Below are 18,976 nucleotides of genomic sequence, written 5' to 3' on the forward strand. Positions count from 1 at the left end.
TTGCAACATATGTCAACAGAAATGTGCTTCCATCTGCTGCCGGATAGCTTGATGCCTGATATTCCGAGACAAGGCCCAGCACAATGAGTACCTCTGTGAGTAATTACAGGTGTGTGGTGAGGAGCCCAGGGCATTAATCAGAGGCTTAATTATGAAAAAGGTGGATCTTTTGTTCTACTCTTGGATCCTGAGTTTACCACACACTTTCTAAACTGCAGCATCCATCTGCTTAGTCCCTTAGAATGTTTGCCTTGACTGATATGGACCTTAAAGTGTATCAAAGGACGTGATTAAAGCAGGCTTAAACATTAACCTGGAAGAAGCATGGTTCATGTTTTTTTTCCCTTCCTTCCTTCCTTTTTTACTTATCTATCTATTTATCTGTTTATTTCTGGTGTAAGAAAAAAGTCTGCTGAAATGCTAAAACTTTAATACTTGTTAAGCTATTTACCATATGTGAACTCTATTGAATTAAGCATTATACAGTAATTTTAAGAATGTAAATGGCAAGATTTGTAGAAACTAAGACCCATGTAAGGAAAAAAGAGTCTTAGAAAAAATGTTTTGTGAACACATGTAAATGTTTTAAGAAGGTAAGTTGTTAAGTGAGGTTATTTTTATGACAGACTTAACATGTTAGAACTTAGCATGTTACTACCACGTTGCTCTAGTGATATTGATAGAATTAAATCAGGATTATTTTTAAGGATTTTTTAGATAACCACACTGAAATCTAAGAAAATAAAGTAGGATTGTGTGTGTGTATGTGTTTTTATTTTGCTTCTTACTCTTATATTGACACTGTATAACTGCAAGTCACATAACTATAGTATAGTCATGTGACATTTCAGTCAGTGGCAGACCACATATATGATGGTGGTCCTGTAAGATTGTAGTGCTGTATTTTTCCTCAACCTTTTCTATGTCCAGATGTGGCTTGATATGCAGAACTTTCCATTGTGTTACTATTGCCTACAGACCTCGATATAGTAACATGCTGTGCACATCTGTAGCCTCAGAGCAATAGGCCATACCACATAGCCTGGATGTGTGGTAGGCTCTACCATCTAGGTTTGTGTAAGTCACTCTATGATGTTCATAAGATGATGAAATTGCCTAACAACACATTTCTCAGAATGTATCCTTGTCATGAAGCAACACATGACTGTACTTCAGTGCATGTTTTGATTAATGTACATGACCAACAGCTGCATAAAAGAAGTTTGTGGTTTTTGGTTTTCTTACTAATTCCTGTTACACATACACACACACACACACACACATGCGCACCCTCTTGCACATATGGCTTCAGAGATGTGGCCTGGCCATGGATGGCATGAATGCTGTCCCATGGTGGACCCCTGATTTACCACAAGCAGGAATTAGATATCTGCTTCAGAACAGAGCTGAGGGGGTGAGGAGCCATCTAGCCATCAATGAGAGGCCAATACAGACACAGGGACACAAGGTGTCTGGGGCAGATGATGCTCTTTACACTGCTACTCTGTGCAAAAGGCTACTACTATTGCACTTTGTACTTACAGTGAGATCATCCCTATACTCAGAGCCATGCTGGCTCCTTGACTTTAGCATTTCACTGATTACAGCATCACCTGAGCACTCTCCATATTCCCATTTCTTAGCACATAAAACTATCTGAAGAGTGAAATTTTCCGTCTCTTTGCCTACTTTAAGATATTTTAAAGTAACTGTGTGCTTTAACTGTGGCAAATTGAAAGCCAAAGACAGGATGCATTTTCTTTCAATGATAGATACTTGAGGGTTTTAGTTTCATATTCACCTCATCACTCCTGTAGCCTGTCCAAGGAGCCTACCTTTACATGGAAGACATAGGAAATGTCTAGTCTCAGAGTCATGATTTAGATTTTGGATAATTCATCTTACAGTTTGGTGTCTCTAATCTCTCACCTTTAAAATGGGTACGATAACCCTTGGAGTAACTCAGTTTGCAATATCACTTTCACTGAAAATTTTCTGTGATCTCTGTTCTCTTAGATTATTATACAGTGGTCATATGTAACACTACAGACTGACTACTTTGCAATTTTGTGCTTGAACATTACAATTGTATTTTCTTACCTTCCCTTTTAGGATATCTTAAATACCATCATAAGGCACTGCCCACCCCGCTTTTTCTCCCTGGGTTTTCCTGGCTTCTCAATGCTGGTGGGGGACTTCATCACGGCCGCTGCCAGGGTCCTTAGCACAGACATGTTGACGGTGAGTATGACAATGCTCAGCATCCCAGCTCCCAGGAGGCTTCACAATCGCTAACAAGGTTCAGATTTCTCCACTCTTAACAGGTGTTGACTCATTAGTGCAATGTGAAACTGGGCTCTCAGGGTAGATACCCTGGCAGCTGATGTGTGAAATTGTGGGATAAGATGACACACTGGTATTGGAAAGGCATTTCATCAAAAGGCCAAAGTGTGAGAAATCATATCCTCACTAATATTTCAGCACATTTACACAGTCAGAAGCAGGACTTGTCTCTTAGAATCTTACTAGCATTTTCTAGTAAATGGAGGCACAGACACAAATGTCTAAAATAGGGAGTGTTAAAGTGTACATTAGCAGTAAGAATTCTTTTTAAATTAAGTCTTCGTTATTATAAGTCTCATAGAAAATATTTTGTTAAAATATTAGAACACTAAAATCTTAACTAGAAGTGAATATGTATTCTCCTAATAACATGTCGGAATACTTGGGCAGAATTTTTGTAATAAAAAATTAGAAGTGGACTAAATGATCAGTAAGGGCTACAAAAAGAATTTGTTTTTACTGTCTACATTTACCTCTGCTATTCAGGCAGTATATTTTTCTTTACTTTGTTTTTGTCGTTGTTGAAGAGATAGAGTCTCGTTAATTCTCTACCCAGGCTGAAGTGCAATGATGCTATCATGCCTAGCTCACTGTAACCTCAAATTCCTGGGCTCAAATGATCTTCCCACCTCAGCTTCCTGAGTAGTTAGGACTGCAGGCACATGCCACCATGCCTGGGTGATTTTTAAATTTTTTGTAGAGATTGGAGTCTCTCCATGTTGCTCAGATTGGTCTCAGACTCTTAGACTTAAATGATCCTCCCACTGCAGCCTCCTAAGTGTTAGGATGACAGGTGTGAGCCACTGTACATGGCCAAAGCAATATCTTAATGCCTTTCAAGGGAATACCATTATGCATTCAAATTTAAGGGGCCTTTTCCATTTGTGCTCTGTAAGCTGTTACGTATTCAGAGTAATTTTTGCCCCTTCAAATGGTATAAATAAAATTAGCTTTACTATTTGCTAAGGGATTGGTATTGAAGTCAGTGTGGCCATCCAACAACCTAAACCTTGTTTGGTATGTGATTACTTTTTCACTTTATTTATTTCTTCTTTGCAGGGTAAATTCAAACTTCAAGCCCTTGGTTTTAAAATAAATTGTTTGCCCTGCAAAGGACATGAACTCATCCTTTTTTATGGCTGCATCATATTCCATGGTGTATATGTGCCACTTTTTCTTTATCCAGTCTATCATTGATGGGCATTTGGGTTGGTTCCAAGTCTTTGCTATTGTCAACACTGCTGCAATAAACATACATATGCATGTGTCTTTATAGTAGAATGATTTATAATCCTTTGGGAATATACTCAGTAATGGGATTGCTGGTCAAATGGTATTTCTAGTTCTAGATCCTTGAGGAATCGCCACACTGTCTTCCACAATAATTAAACTAACTTACACCCCTACCAACAGTGTAAAAGCATTTCTATTTCTCCACATCCTCTCCAGCATCTGTTTCCTGCCTTTTTAATGACCACCATTCTAACTGGCATGAGTGGTATCTCATTGTGGTTTTGATTTGCACTTCTCTAATGACCAGCGATGTTGAGCTTTTTTTCATGTTTGTTGGCTGTATAAATGTCTTCTTTTGAAAAGTGTCTGTTCATGTCCTTTGCCCACTTTCTGATGGGGCAGTTTTGTTTGTTTGTTTGTTTCTTTAGTAGCTTTAAATTCCTTGCAGATTCTGGATATTAGCCCTTTGTCAGATGGATAGATTGCAAAAATTTTCTCCATTCTGTAGGTTGCCTTACCCTGATGATAGTTTCTTTAACTGCGCAGAAGCTCTTTAGTTCAATTAGATCCCATTTGTCAATTTTAGCCTTTGTTGCAGTTGCTTTTGGTGTTTTGTCATAAAGTCTTTGCTATGCCTATGTCTTAAATAGTATTGCCTAGGTTTTCTTCTAGGGTTTTCGTGGTTTTAGGTCTTAGGTTTAAATCTTTAATCCATCTGGAGTTAATTTTTGTATAAGGAATAAGGAAGGGGTCTAATTTTCAGTTTTCTGCATATGGCTAGCCAGTTTTCCCCATCCCATTTATTAAATAGGGAATCCTTTCCCCCATTGCTTGATTTTGTCAGGTTTGTCAAAGATCAGATGGTTGTAGATGTGTGGTGTTACTTCTGAGGCCTCTGTTCTGTTCCATTGGTCTGCATATCTGTTTTGGTACCAGTACCATACTGTTTTGGTTGCTATAGACTTGTAATATAGTTTGAAGTCAGGTAGTGTGATGCCTCCAGCTTTGTTCTTTTTGCTTAGGATTGTCTTGGGTATTTGGGCTTTTTTTGGTTTCATATGAAATTTAAAGTAGCTTTTTCTAATTCTGTGGAGAAAGTCAATGGTAGCTTGATGAGACTATCATTGAATCTATAAATTACTTTGGGCAGTATGGCCATTTTCACAGTATTGATTCTTCCTAACCATGACCATGGAATGTTTTTCCATCTGTTTGTGTCCTCTCTTATTTCCTTGAACAGTGGTTTGTAGTTCTCCTTGAAGAGGTTCTTCATATTTCTTATAAGTTGTATTCCTAGGTATTTTATTCTCTTTGTAGCAATTGTGGATGGGACTTCACTCATTATTTGGCTCTCTGCTTGTCTATTATTGGTGTGATTTTTGTCCATTGATTTTTGTATCCTGAGACTTTGCTGAAGTTGCTTACTAGCTCAAGGAGTTTTTGGGCTGAAATGATGGGGTTTTCTAAATATACACTCATGTTAGTACAAGCAGAGATAATTTGACTTCCTCTCTTCCTATTTGAATACCCTTTATTTATTTCTTTTGCCCGACTGGCCTGACCAGAACTTCCAATACTGTGTTCATGATTTGCCAAGAGAGTTTCCTGTAAAAATGTTGGAGGCCTTCCTAGAGATATTACACATGGTAGTCATTTTCTGCCAGCATGGCTAGATGGGCTATTTAAAGTGACCTTACAGACATACAGTTGGCTAATAGTACAGTAGCTCCACTTTATCCTCAGTTTCACTTTCTGATATCAGTTACCACAATCAATGGTGGTCCAGAAATATTAAATGGAAGATTCTAGAAATAATTCTAGCATGATGAAACCTTGAGCCATCCTGGCCCATCCTGCCCAGGACATGGATCATTGCTTTGTCCAGTGGATCCACGTGGTATCTGCTACCCCTGCGTGTTAGTCACTTAGTGGCCATAGCTGTTATCAGGTGGGCTGTTGTGGTATCACAGTGCTTGTGTTCAGGTAATCTTTATTTTACATAATAATGGCCCCAAAGCAGAAGAGTGGTGATGCTGTCATATTGTTATAATTGTTCTATTTTATTATTAGCTGTTATTGCTAATCTCTTACTGTGCCTGATTTTTTAAAAATTATTCGTTAAGTTCTGGGGTACATATGAAGAATGTGTAGGTTTGTTACATAGGTGTACACATGCCATGGTGGTTTGCCGCACCCATCAATCCGTCATCTACATCAGATATTTTTCCTAATGCTATTCCTCCCCTAGTCACACACCCCCCTATAGGCCCCGGTATGTGATGTTCCCCTGCTTGTATCCATGTGTTCTCATTGTTTGGTTCCCACTTATGAGTGAGAATGTGTGGTGTTTGGTTTTCTGTTCTTGTGTTAGTTTGCTGAGAATGATGGTTTCCAGCTTCATTCATGTCCCTGCAAAGGACATGAACTCATCCTTCTCTTTCGGCTGCATAGTATTCCATGGTGTATATGTGCCACATTTTCTTCATCCAGTCTGTTGTTGATGGACATTTGGGTTGGTTCCAAGTGTTTGCTATTGTACATAATTTATCAATTAAAATGTTTTCATAGGTATGTATGTATCGCAAAAACCATAGTATACATAGGGTTTGGTACTATCCACAGTTTCAGGCATCCACTGAGGGGGTGTTGGAATGTATCCCCTTCAAATAAGAGGGAACTGCTGTATATGAAAAATGCTCAAGATACTAGGGAAATACAAATTAAGATCACAATGAGGTAATTTACCTCACATCTGTTAGAATGGCTTTCTCAAAAACACAAAAGATAAGTGCTGGTAAGGATGTAGAGGAAAGAGAACTCTTGTGCACATTAAAAAAAAAAAAAAAAAAAAACCCTGACTTTTATTTGAATTCATTATATACTGCCCAGATTGCAATATATAACTTCCATTTATTGGTCTCTTCCCTCTGTGATCACCACTTACCAAATGATGATTCTTCCTTATTTGAGGCCTCTGACAGAAAAAACTAGAATGAGATTTGGCATCACAACAAACACATTCCCAAAGACATAAGTTAAAAACATGTTGATATAGATCAGTATGTATATCAAAACATTATGTTGTATATACTTTAAATAGATAAATTTTTATTAATTTAACTTTAGTAAAGCTGGAAAAAAAGAATCAACACAAAATACTCAAATCAAATATGGTGTAAAGATAAATGTAAAGGTCAAATTCACATTAAAGGTGCGTTGCCAAAGTAGGAAAATAAATATCAACCAAAAAATAACCAGAACCTGGAAAAACACAAACTAGAAAATGTGAAGGGAAGGAAGTACTGAAATACAAACAAGGAATGTGCTTCAAAAAATTCGGAAAGAATAAAATACAAAACTAGCTTTCAATAAAGCAAAAAAGTGTTATGTTCTTTGAAACTGCAATAAAAGGGACATGAGTACCTTTTAAGCTTTTTGAAGGCATTGAATTTGCTTGGTCTTCAACCATATATCAATGTTACATTGTATTATATACCTTTTTCTTAACTCTCTGCCTGAAGTATGATAGTAGGAATAAATGTTACAGCCACGAATCAATTTTTAATTCTGTTTTCAAATACTGCACATGAATATGTGGGTTAGTGAATGGCTGGGTACTGGGTGTGCTACTCATACCGTTTTTTCTAGACATTTTCATCCCTTTGTACACTTTTGGTAGGAAGGTAAATTGGTATAGCCATTATCGAAAACAGCATGGAGGTTTCCCAAAAATTTTAAAATAGAGCTACCATATGACCCAGCAGTCCTACTTCTGGGTATGTATCTAAAGGAAGTGAAATCAGTGTGTGTAAGAAATGTCTGCACTGTCATGTTCAGTGCAGCAGCATTCACAGTAGCCAGGATATGAAAGCAACTTAAATTATTGACAGAGAAATGGATAATGGAAATGTGGTACATATCTCCAGTGGAATATTACTCGGCCTTTAAAAAATGAAGGAAATTCTGTCATTTGCAGCAACATGGACGAACCATTTTTCTAAATGAAATAAGCCAAACTCGGAAAGACAAATACTGTGTGGCATCACTTATGTGTGGAATCTAAAAAAGGCCAACTCCTGGAAGTAGAGAGTAGAATGGTGGTTCCCAGTGGCTGTGGTTGGGCTGGGGGGAGACGGAGTAATGTTTGTCAGCAGATCAAAAGTTTCAGTTATGCGTAATGAATGAGTCCTGGAGATCTGTGTGGTCACTATAGTTAATAATACTATATTATAAACTTGAAATTTGCCAAAAGTAGATCTTAAATGTTCATACCTCACACATAAAGGAACTATATGAGGTGATATATTAATTAGCTTGTTGTGATAATCATTTCACAATGTATATGTATACCAAAACATTATGTTGCATATACTTTATATAAATTTTTATTGACTGTACTTCAGTAAAGCTGGAAACAAAGAATCAACACAAAATTAATACAGTAGGCTTCCAAAATGTTTTTTTAAAAAGAGAGAGAATATCAATGAGAATGTGAAGGTAAGAGTGACATTAAGGTACCACAACTCTGAATGATATTACTTTCTTGTTTAAACTTGAGGTTAAAATTGTAGAGGAACTGGTGAAAGGTGTTTGAAAGATGTTTGGGCTGGAGCACACCTGCTCAGTCAGAATTTTCAGTTAGCACAAGGTAATTACCAGTTTCAAGTACCCCTGCTAGGTAGGTCTGCCCCACTGAGGCAGTAGGGGAGGGAGATGCACAGATGGCTCGCACAAGTTACCAAAAGATGAGAAGAAGCTTGTGTGCAGCAACATTATTTGTAACAGCCAAAACCTAGAGCCAATCCAAATGCCCATCAGCAATGGAACAGCTAAATTATGGTGTGTACATAAGATGGATTGTTATATACAGTAAAAACACATTATGCATAACATAATGAGTGAAAGAAGTCAGACACAAAAGAACGTATACGCTAATTTCATTTATTTAATTGAAAAACCAGACAAAACCGATCTGTGATGTCGCAGCAGAGTGTGGTTACTTTGGGGGAGGGGAGGACATCATGGGAGGGGCACAAAGAGGACTTCTGTGGGTTGGTAATGATATTCTTCCTGTTGTCTGTCTCTTCGTCCTCAGGGCTTCGACCTCTGTCATCACTTCTCTTTCTTTGCACTCCACAAAGACACATGCATTCAGTTGCCCTGAACACATCTGAATTGTTATCCCAGACTTTTCTCTCCTAACCTCAGGACAAGTATTTCAAAGTCTCTTTCAGAACAGTAATCTCCCCAGATACTCTGAGGGAAAGGAAAAGAAAGCAAGCCAGGTTCATAGTCAAATAATTTTGGGAAATACACTTCTTCACGTGGAAATTCAGCATACAATAACTTGTTAAAGGCTCCTGTTTAATTGTGCTTAGCCAAATGTCTCTGCAACGTCTTTTTCCCGGGAGTCTTTGTTTTTGCCCTTTCACAGTCCCTGTGGCCCTAGTGGAACACACTTTGGGGACGACTGCTTCTGACCCTTTCAGCCTTCCGTCTCATGGACACCTGCCTCTTGCCTACTCAGCTGGCCCCTTCACTCACTGCCAGCCTGCCTGACTTCTATTTCCCTCTGTGGCTCTTAGCAGCAGTTTGTTTAAGGTTTCCTAAACATCCTGAGCAGAACCAATCCTTGCCTTGTCCCATAGAATAGCTCTGCTATGCTTTCTATTGCCTTTTATTTACCTCTGTACTTATGAGAACCAAGCTAGGTAGAAAATGAAAGACTGGGCTCCCATGCTATCCTCAGTATGTTGCTCTCCTAGCAGGTGCTTCACTGAATTGTGTATAGCTGTTATTTGTCTCTCCTCCCTACTTCATGTACTGTGCTCCATCTCTCTGAGGCAGAAAAGCTGTCTTTGATTTTATAGCTCAAGTGCTTAACTATAGGCTCAGTCTGGACCTGGAGCTAGATGGCCTCAGTTCAAATCCATGTGCATCACTTAGGAGCTTTGTGACATTGAAAAGTTATTTAACTTCTTTGAGCTTCAGTTTTCTCACTGGAAAATGGAAATAATAGCCTCTACGTCATTGGGTTGGTGAGGGGACTGTATGAGGAAATGCTTGTACAGCACTTAGAACAGTGCCTAGCACAGAGTGAGAACTCCTTATGTGTGAGCTTTCGTTGTTATAATTATTACATAATAGTAGACAGATAAATGGACAGCTAGGGGAGTAGATTGATGACAGACCTATGTAATCTCCTATTCTTGGCTAATCATAGGTGCTAGTGTTGGCTGAATTGAAATCTAGTGAAATGCCTTTTTAAATGTATATCTAATTCTAACATGGGTAAATAAGAGAAAAGCATCTCACTAGATAATAGTGATATAGTATCTCATTATATGTTGTTTCATAAAGTAGTTCTTAGTGATAGACAGGAAATTTGGTAGTTTGTCTTCTCTTTCTACCTTCTGATAGTTACCTCCATCTCTGCTTCCCTATGAATTTTCCATAATTGTTCTTAACAGCAAAATGTTATTAAGTTGATATCCTTTACCCTGCTTTGTTGAGAACACTAGCACTAAAACAATGTAAACAGTCATGACGGAGTCAGTGGGCTTTCTAATTCTGAATGAATCTGCAGATCAGTTCCCGCAACACTTGCTTACATCTAAGTATATTTTCCATTCCTTAGAAATTTGCTTTTTCATTTCGGCAAACCTCTTTTGCTTAAATATTCACCTGGAAGAGAATAACTTGGCTGAGTTTGGTATTTTTTATCTAGGATAAAGAATAAAACATGTCACTTGTTTAATGGTTCCAACTTACCAAAGGAAAGATGTGTGTGCTTCTCTTCCTTATGTGCAGGCCCCTCGTTCAGAGGCTGTCACTGTCCTTGGCTCTCTGGTCTGCTTTCCAAACGCCTACCAGGAGATTCCTTTACTGCAGGCAGTGCCAGAAGTAAATGAGGCCATTACAGGAACTGAAGATATCAAGGTACATAATGCGTTTGACTGAATCTCAAGTTTAGCACTTTTTATAATTCTAGCTGTATGATTATCTCTTTCATTAGTATATATTAATCTACTTATTCCTGAAATTTTGCTGTATCTTTTAAATGTTTCAATAGTTGTTTTTATAAGGCTATTCATGGGCTATACGTGTGTTAAATTCAGAGCATATTGCGGTTGGACCGTACAGCTATAATAGCAGGTGTTTTTTATTATACCTGTTTATTGGGCCTAAGGGTCATAATCATGTAGTGAATTGCCTGTTGTAATAATTTTATTAGCTTAATTAACTACAGTAGTGAATCAAGTTAATTTAAAAGAAATAATGTAAATAAACTAAATATTCAGTCCCATTGTTGGCCTGATTAAATACTGCTGATAATTTGAGATTCTAAATTATTTATTGGAGAATAAAAGTAAGCACTTGTTCTCTCCTCAGCTGACTTTGAGGTAAATAAAAATGCTTTTAGAATCCTTGAATCAATTAAACTATAAAATACAATTACAGTATATAATTCAATGTACAACATGTAATCCAGTTAAAGTAAAAGAAAACCAAGATTTTTCTATCTAGAAGTCTCATTTGCTTTATACCAGAAGTGCTCTACTCCCTCAGGCCGAATGGCCCAGGGAGGCCCTGTGGAGACCCTCATCTTCCACCAGCCGCTCCCCAAAGCGTTCTTCTTCCCCCAGGCTCTCACTCATAGATGAGCTCCCCGAGCTCCCTGGTCGAACCTCAGTAGCTCCTGGCTGCCTGGAACATGGTCAGAACATGTGGGAAACCAACTGTGACACAAAGTTTTTATTTTACTTAATTTTGTGTTTTTAGCATTACCTCATAAATATTTTACTGAAGAATGCCACAGAAGAACCAAATGAATATGCAAGGTAAATGTTGAATAAGAGGTAAACTGTTTTAGAATTTTAAGATACACATTTATGTGTAAGTAGTTAATGTTACAAAAAAACACTTATGCTTTCACATAACTCTTATACAGGCTGAAAAGTATAGGAACAGTAATGCCAGGAAGATGCTTTGCATGATTATTTTTGAAAGGTGTCATTATTAAGTGAAAATTGTAAAGCACAGAAGAGTATACATAGTACACTATTTTGTGTGAGAAAAAGCGAGATTACAAATATATTCATGTATCATATTTTCAAGAAGAAAGAAAACAAAAATATAAACCAAATATTTATAGCAATGGTGTATGTGTCGGGTAGTGACTCTCAACCAGTGATGATCTTTTACACCAGAAGACATTTGGCAGTGTCTGGTAGGTAACATCTTGGTTGCCTCTGCCAGGCAGTTGAGATTGCTAGCAGCCTATGATCAAAATATGAGATTTTCTGGGCCACTTACGTGTTGAAAAAGTTTCTGCCTCTCCTCCCAAGGTGAAGACCAAAGCTGAGAATGCTGATGGAGGGGAACATCTGTCTCTAATCCTCAATGTCAAACCCCGTAAGGTCACCAGAAGGCCAGCTCAGCCTAACTCCCTCCTAGGAACGGTTCAGGTCCTGCTCCCTCTGTAGTCTCTTTCCAAGACAGCAGCCCATCAGTTATCACTACCTTATCAGCTATTTGATGATTTTCAGGGTTTTTTATTTTGTATTTTGTCTAATTTCTTTGGTTATCTTCAATAGAAGGGTTAGTCCAAATTTCCTGGTCTGCCGCTTCTAGAAGCTAAACTGATAATAATTCGCAAATATTAAGCTAACATTGCATTTTTGGATAACCCCAACTTGGTTATCCTAAAGATCTAGCTTGGCTAATATTTTGTTCAGGTCCCATATTGATGGCCTATAATTTTCCTTTCCTTGATTATAAGGTTATAAACTCTCACAAAATCAGTGAAGTACAATTTCATTCTCTTTAGTCAGAAAGAGTTTTTGCAAAATTAGAGTTAATATTCTTGTGTAGTTAGTAGACCTTGATGGTAAAACTACCTTTGATAAGAAAAATTAACCACTGACCCATTCTCTTCCATAATTTTAGTACTATTAAGGTTTTCTTCTTCCTTTTTGACAATATTGATAAACCAAACTTTTCTAGGAATTTGTCCATTTCACCTAAATTTTAAAATATACTGGTATATGAGTTATCTTAATCTTTTCTCTTTCACTTTTGTGGTTACATTCACTTTTTAATCTTTGACACGTTTTGTGTATTCTAAGTAGTTTTGCCAAAGACTTGTCAATTTTATTGGTCTTTTCAAAGACTAGACTTTGTCGTTGTTCAACTTCTGTATTTTATGTTTGCTCTTGTTTCCCACCTTCTGCTCTTTTCTGTCCTTCCTTTTACTTTCTTTACAATCTTACCTTGAAGGTTATATATTTAGTATATTAATTTCTCCTTTACAAATATAAACATTTAAGACTATTTGTTTCTAGTTACTACTTTGTCTGAATTCTGTTGGTATCTTTTTATTACTTATGTCTTAGTTAATTGCACTGTGGATCAAAATATCTTACAGCAGTCTTTGATGTTGTTGAAATTTGATTAATTGCCCACTAGGTAGTCAGTTTTTGTCAATATCCCATATAAACTTGAAAAAAAGTATGCCCTGTTCTTTGTTGAGCAAAGTCTTCTAGTTGTGTTTATTAGATTAAATAATCCTAGGCTTCAGATATTTTGTATCCTGTCTGATTTTTTTCATCAGCTTGATCACCTTCTGGAAGAAAAATGTTAAAATTTCCTGCTATTATAATGTGTTTATGTATTTCTCCTTATATACTGTCAATTTTTGTTTTATATATTTTGAGGCTATGTGATTAGTTGCATAAAAGTTTAGAATTGTCCTGTATCTGTAGTGAAACAAATATTTTATATTTTTATAGTGACTCTTTATTTCTAAGGAGGAATTTTTTATCTTAAAGACCACTTCGATATTGGTCTAGCTATTTTTAAATAATACTTTCTGTTCCTTTTAATTAACTTTTTTGTATTCTTCTTTTAGATGTTTTTGCAAAAACTGTGTATATCCAGATTTTGTAATTTTTTTTTTTTTTGAGACGGAGTTTCGCTCTTGTTACCCAGGCTGGAGTGCAATGGCACGATCTCAGCTCACCATAACCTCCGCCTCCTGGGTTCAAGCAATTCTCCTGCCTCAGCCTCCCTGGTAGCTGGGACTACAGGCGTGCACCACCATGCCCAGCTAATTTTTGTATTTTTGGTAGAGACGGGGTTTCACCTTGTTGACCAGGATGGTCTCGATCTCTTGACCTCGTGATCCACTCGGTGGCCTTGGCCTCCCAAAGTGCTGGGATTACAGGCGTGAACCACCGTGCCTGGCCAGATTTTATAATTTTATCTCATCCAATCTTTATTTTTTAACTGAAGCTTTAGGTTCATTTACATTTGTTATAATTACTGGTCTGTTTGAATGCACTTTTATTATATTTTATACTTTATTTTTAATAGGATCTTTCTTTCCTATTTAAAATAAAGTATATTTATTTTATTTCTCCTTTGTCTTGCCTTCATTTCCCCATCCCCTGTTTTTCTTTGTTTCTCTCTCTTTTTTTTTTTTTTTTTTTTTTTTTTTTTTTTTTTTTTTTTTTTTTTTTTTTTTTTTTTTTACTTCATTTTTTTTTAAGTCATAGGCTCCCTTTTATTTTTTTAGAGGTTATGCTAGACATTTGAACATGCATACTTACCAAGTCTGCAGCTAGTCTTTTGTTACTCTCTTCCTGAACAATGCTTGTTCCTCAGAACATAATTCCCTGATTTTGCTCCTACCTCATTGAACTTTCTCCTTTCTGTCTCCCTTGCTGAACTCTCCTCCTCTACCTAACCTCTGATGAATGTTAGAGTGACTCAGGGTTTAGGGCTGGACCTGTTCTCTCTGTGACTTCCTGGGCACTCTTATTCTAATCAGCCTTTAAATACCATCTTCTTGCTGATTTATTTACTTGCCTCTTCAGTGAGCCCCTTTCATATTCAGGCTTATATATTAAACTGCCTACTGGACATCTCAACTTGAATGTTTTAACACAACTATAACTGAACCCTGAGTCTGCTTCTGACCTTTCCCCGCAGCTGACTGTCCCTCAGATTTCATCTTACCACATGGCCCCACAATTCCCCCAGGTTTTCAGTTCAGAAATTTAGAGAAAACCCTTGATTTCTTCTTTTTCCTACACCTGCTGCATCTAAACCATCAAGTCTTGGCAATTTTTCTTCCTTTCTCTTTCTTTAATGTAGAAAGCCAAATTTCTATGGAGTTAAAAACAGAATAGAAATGTATATGGCATGGCTGGCTTTCTGTGAAGAATATCTGGTCCTAGCACATCGTTTGGAAGAAATAACATTGAAATTTATTTTGAAAGTTGTATTTAAATATACTTTAAAATATACCGTTCGTTTTGTTTGTGGTAGGTATTGTGCATATTATCGTAAATTATAAACTCAGTTTTTGACAGTTTTCTCAGATTAATGTTTTTTATTCCCCAAAAATGTCTTCAACAATAAAATGTAACAGCCCATTAGTTTCAACAAAACTAAGTGAGGTACAGGCTGTGACAATTAACAGAAAATATGCCATTTGTTTTGTTAAATATTTAAGTACTAAACTATTTCAGTATTTCTATTTGTCCTGAAAATTGGCCTATTGAGGGTTCTTTATCTTTTCTTTCTGCTATTAGATTTGTAATTTTTGCTTTTTGTATAAATAGATTTAAAGTGTTGTGTTATTTGAAAATACCGAGAAAGTATATTAAATTTCATGAGAATTTTCCTCTGTTTTCTTTTTAAAAAGATGCATTGCCATTTGCTCCCTTGGAGTCTGGATATGTGAAGAGCTTGCACAGAGTACAAGCCACCCTCAGGTGAAAGAGGCCATCAATGTGATAGGAGTAACTCTGAAGGTATTACCAGTTTGTGGTGTCGATTGGATATTACACCATATCTCAGGCATTTAACAGTTTGAGTTTGAATTAGCCCCATCTTTTTCCTCCCCCCAGTTGCAGAGGGACTGTGAGTCCCATTTCTCTCTGAGAGCCGTGGTAAATGTGCCATGAGGCTCCCGGGAGGGGCACCGATGGCTGCTCCCCTGCTGGCAGCTGTGGCTAGGCTGCCAGTGTCTCCTCCAGTCTTCCTGGACCAGTGGCCAAATGGGGTTCCTCTGGTGGCTGGGAAGCTCCTGTGGCAAGGAGGACACCTGTCACCTGTTGGTGGAAGTGACAAGAGAGTGAGATCTTGTGCTCCGGCTTCTTCAGTAGGCCTGGGAGAGGCCTCCACAGCTTCTAGTTAGGACCCTCAGTGCTTACCATCTGGCTGAGTCTTGAGCACTTGTAGGACATCTTTCTCTCTTTGCTTTGCTAATAAGAAGTACCGGGCACTCACATTAGGTCAGAATAATGGTGAGCTCTAATACTTCTAAATACTTTTAAATATTTCTGTTAATCTTCAAGGCAGCTCTGCAAGATAGATGTTGCAATTTCTGTTTTATGCTAGAGGAAATCAAGGCCCAGAGAAATTAGGTGACAAGCCCAATGCCACACAGGTATAAGTGATGGAACCAGCAATAAAAGCAGATCTGTGTGGCATTAAAGATATGCATGTGCTTTTAGGCTGCCTCTAAGCCAAAGCTCAAATCCTGCTGAGTCCTTTCCTGGCTCTTGCTTGGAAACGGTGGTAATAAATAGCATTGCCGTTATCACACTTAGGGAACCAGTGAGTGCCTAGTCTCTGCCGGCGCTGTGCTGAGGGTTTTGAGGAAGTTCTTAGTTCGGGGGTCAGTGTCCTAGTAGAGGAACTGAGGTACATGAGAGTTAAGGAACTCGTTCAAGGCTCTAGAATGACCACCTCACTGAACCAAAGTTCAACCCCTGAACCATCCACCTAACACCAGCATTCAGGCTGCTGCTAGCCCTCCTGTGCCACCTGCCACATGCAGCTGTAATAGCAATGGTGCTTACCACTGTCGCTTGGGACAGTCAGCATCAGGTCAGCAACAGCCGCTGTACCACCCTTTGTGCGTTTTCTGAGTCTGCCCATAGAATGATCAGCCAGTGCTGTCCCCCGCCCGTGGCTTGGCGTCTGGCCCCTGCCTGACCAAACTCAATGCCTCTTCTTCCCCAAGGACACCCTCTGACCACCCCCATTGCCTCGTCCTCCCCTATTTCTCCTCCACAACACCTTGGAGTGGAGGTGGGGGTGCTTGTTGTATTTTGGGAGCTGGAAAAACACTTGCGGCTGATCCCTGTGATGAGGGATAGAGAAACGTTCCAACCGCAATATCACAGAAGAGTGCCCCTCCAGCCAGAGCAGGGCAGCTGGTGTCATCCTGTGCGGGGAAGTGTCAGTGCCACCTCCACGTTACAGATGAGGAAGATGAGCTGACCAGGAGCCGAAGGAGCTTGCCAAAGCCAAACCCAGAACACTCTGGCCACATGTATGGAGTTTTGCACAACTGAGGTGTGCAGGACACTTCCTGACTCCCAGAGCCATGGAGAAATATTTACATATAATTATTAAAGTGGAAACAAGTTGGCTATAAATTATATATCAATGTGGATCCCAATTCATTTTTAAATACCCTTTTTCAATTCTAAGATCTATTTTTAAATTTTTAATTTTTCTTAAATCTAGATGTATATAGTCAATGTAAGGTGGTTCCCCCATCTCTACCCCTTCCATGGAAAAACTATTAATAACTCAGTGGTGTCTTAGAATGAAGGAAACACACACACACACACACACACACACACACACACACACACAGAGTCACGCATCGCATAGTGATGGGGATACGTTCTAAGAAAAGTGTAAGCAGGTGATTGCATTGTTGTGCGAACATCATAAAGAATATTACAGAAACCTAGATGGTTTTTGGACTGTGTGGTATGGCCTGTTGCTCTGAGGCTAAAATCCTGTGCAGCGCGCTGCTATACTGAATACTGTAGGAACTAAATATTGTGTTGGAACACATTGGCAAGTACTTGTATATCTAAGCATGTCTAGACATAGAAAAGGTACAGTAAAAATATAGCAGTATAAGTTTATGGGACCAGCGTTGTACATGTGATGCTTACTGAGTGTTTCCCAAAACATTGTTAGGAGGTACATAACTATATATATATTTCTATGTAATATAGGAAAGAAATCGAAATTGATAACGGAGCAGAGGGATACATAGATTTTCTCAAATTTCTGCAACTTTTCTATGATTATGCGGAGAAATATAAGACACCAGAAAAACAACATGGTTACCACATACTGAGCTCTCACTCTTGTTCGCTGTCCCAGCACAGCATGGAAATCGTCCTTTGAATCCCCACCCTCTGGATAGCAATAAAAGAGGACTGAGGAAAGTCAAATAACTGGCTCCAGCTTGAATTGCTAAGAAAGTAGAGGGATCAGGATGCAGCCAAGTTGTTCTGTCTTTAACCACTGTTAATAACAGGAAACTCACTGACTTAAGTCCTGGTCTCTGGGGACACCTCCCTCCCCACTTCCCTCCTTCCTTGCCTCCCTCTAGTTCTTGTGTTGTTGTGCCAACTGGGTTGTTTTACCTAAGGACATAGCACATAAATTGAAGAACTGAGGACTGGAAGGGAAAGAGTTTCTACAAGGAACAAGGAGAACAGCCACCACTGTGAGAACAGCGGACTCCAGGAGGCTTTGGGGCTGTGCCAGGAGGGAGAGAAATGGAGAAAGAGCCCTGCCTGGGTTTGCGCTCTCCGCTACCCACACATCAGGCTGGAGCTGGGCTGGGGGTGGGGCCAAGGCCCCCATTGCCTCCTCTCTCCATTCCTCTCTCTCCTGGCAGAGTCCCAAAGCCCCCTAGAGACCCGTGTTCTCACAGTGGTGGCTGTAGTGGAGAACACAGACCCCAGCAGGGCCCCCTGCTTTATAGGCTCCACATAAAGCCAGCACTGCCTCGCTTGTAAGCACCCTTCGGAAATGCCCTGCAAGGGTGACCTAGGTATGCCCGTGGATATGCAGAGCATTCCACTTAGCAACGTGTCGGTTGGCTGGTTTGTTTATGGTGGGGTAGCAGATGGATGGCAGGCATGGGGTGGTTGGGGAAGGTGGTGCTAAGCCACAGCCATACTCACCGACTCTTGTGAGCTGTCCAACCCTGCTCTTTCTCCCACCCTGTCTTCCGAGACATCACTGACTTTCCTTTTCTTCCTTACCCCACTGCTGTTTCTGGCTTTGAGTCCTGCCAGTTGTACTTCCTGAATGCCCATGGTCTGTCCCACCCACTGCCCAAGTTCATCCCTCACATCGCTCACCCTGCCAATACTGAGCCTCCTGGTCAGAGTCAGCAGACCCCCACAGATCACTGTTCATACCACTGTCAGAGTGATCTGTCAACACACAGGCTGACCAGTGCGGCCCGCAGGCTGGAGTGCTCAGCATGGCACTCTGTCGGTACTCTGTATGTACTCTGTATGCTGGATGAGTGAGAGAGCAAATTAGTGGCTTATTTCATCTCCAT

The 18,976-nt window shown here is 39.1% G+C and overlaps 1 protein-coding gene across 7 annotated transcripts in view; it reads left to right on the top strand.

Annotated features, from left to right (window-relative positions):
* RALGAPA2 (Ral GTPase activating protein catalytic subunit alpha 2) overlaps positions 1–18,976 on the top strand; it is a 329,247-nt gene that overhangs the window by 159,084 nt on the left and 151,187 nt on the right. For all 7 annotated transcript variants that reach the window (XM_017541502.2, XM_017541500.2, XM_017541496.2 and 4 more), the window contains 4 exons: positions 2,113–2,241; positions 10,387–10,515; positions 11,359–11,417; positions 15,287–15,395. In XM_017541502.2, coding sequence (XP_017396991.1) covers positions 2,113–2,241; positions 10,387–10,515; positions 11,359–11,417; positions 15,287–15,395 — 426 coding nt within the window. The remainder of the gene's footprint in view (positions 1–2,112; positions 2,242–10,386; positions 10,516–11,358; positions 11,418–15,286; positions 15,396–18,976) is intronic.

This window comes from Cebus imitator, unplaced genomic scaffold (genome assembly GCF_001604975.1).
Source record: "Cebus imitator isolate Cc_AM_T3 unplaced genomic scaffold, Cebus_imitator-1.0 Scaffold134, whole genome shotgun sequence".
NCBI lineage: Eukaryota > Metazoa > Chordata > Mammalia > Primates > Cebidae > Cebus > Cebus imitator.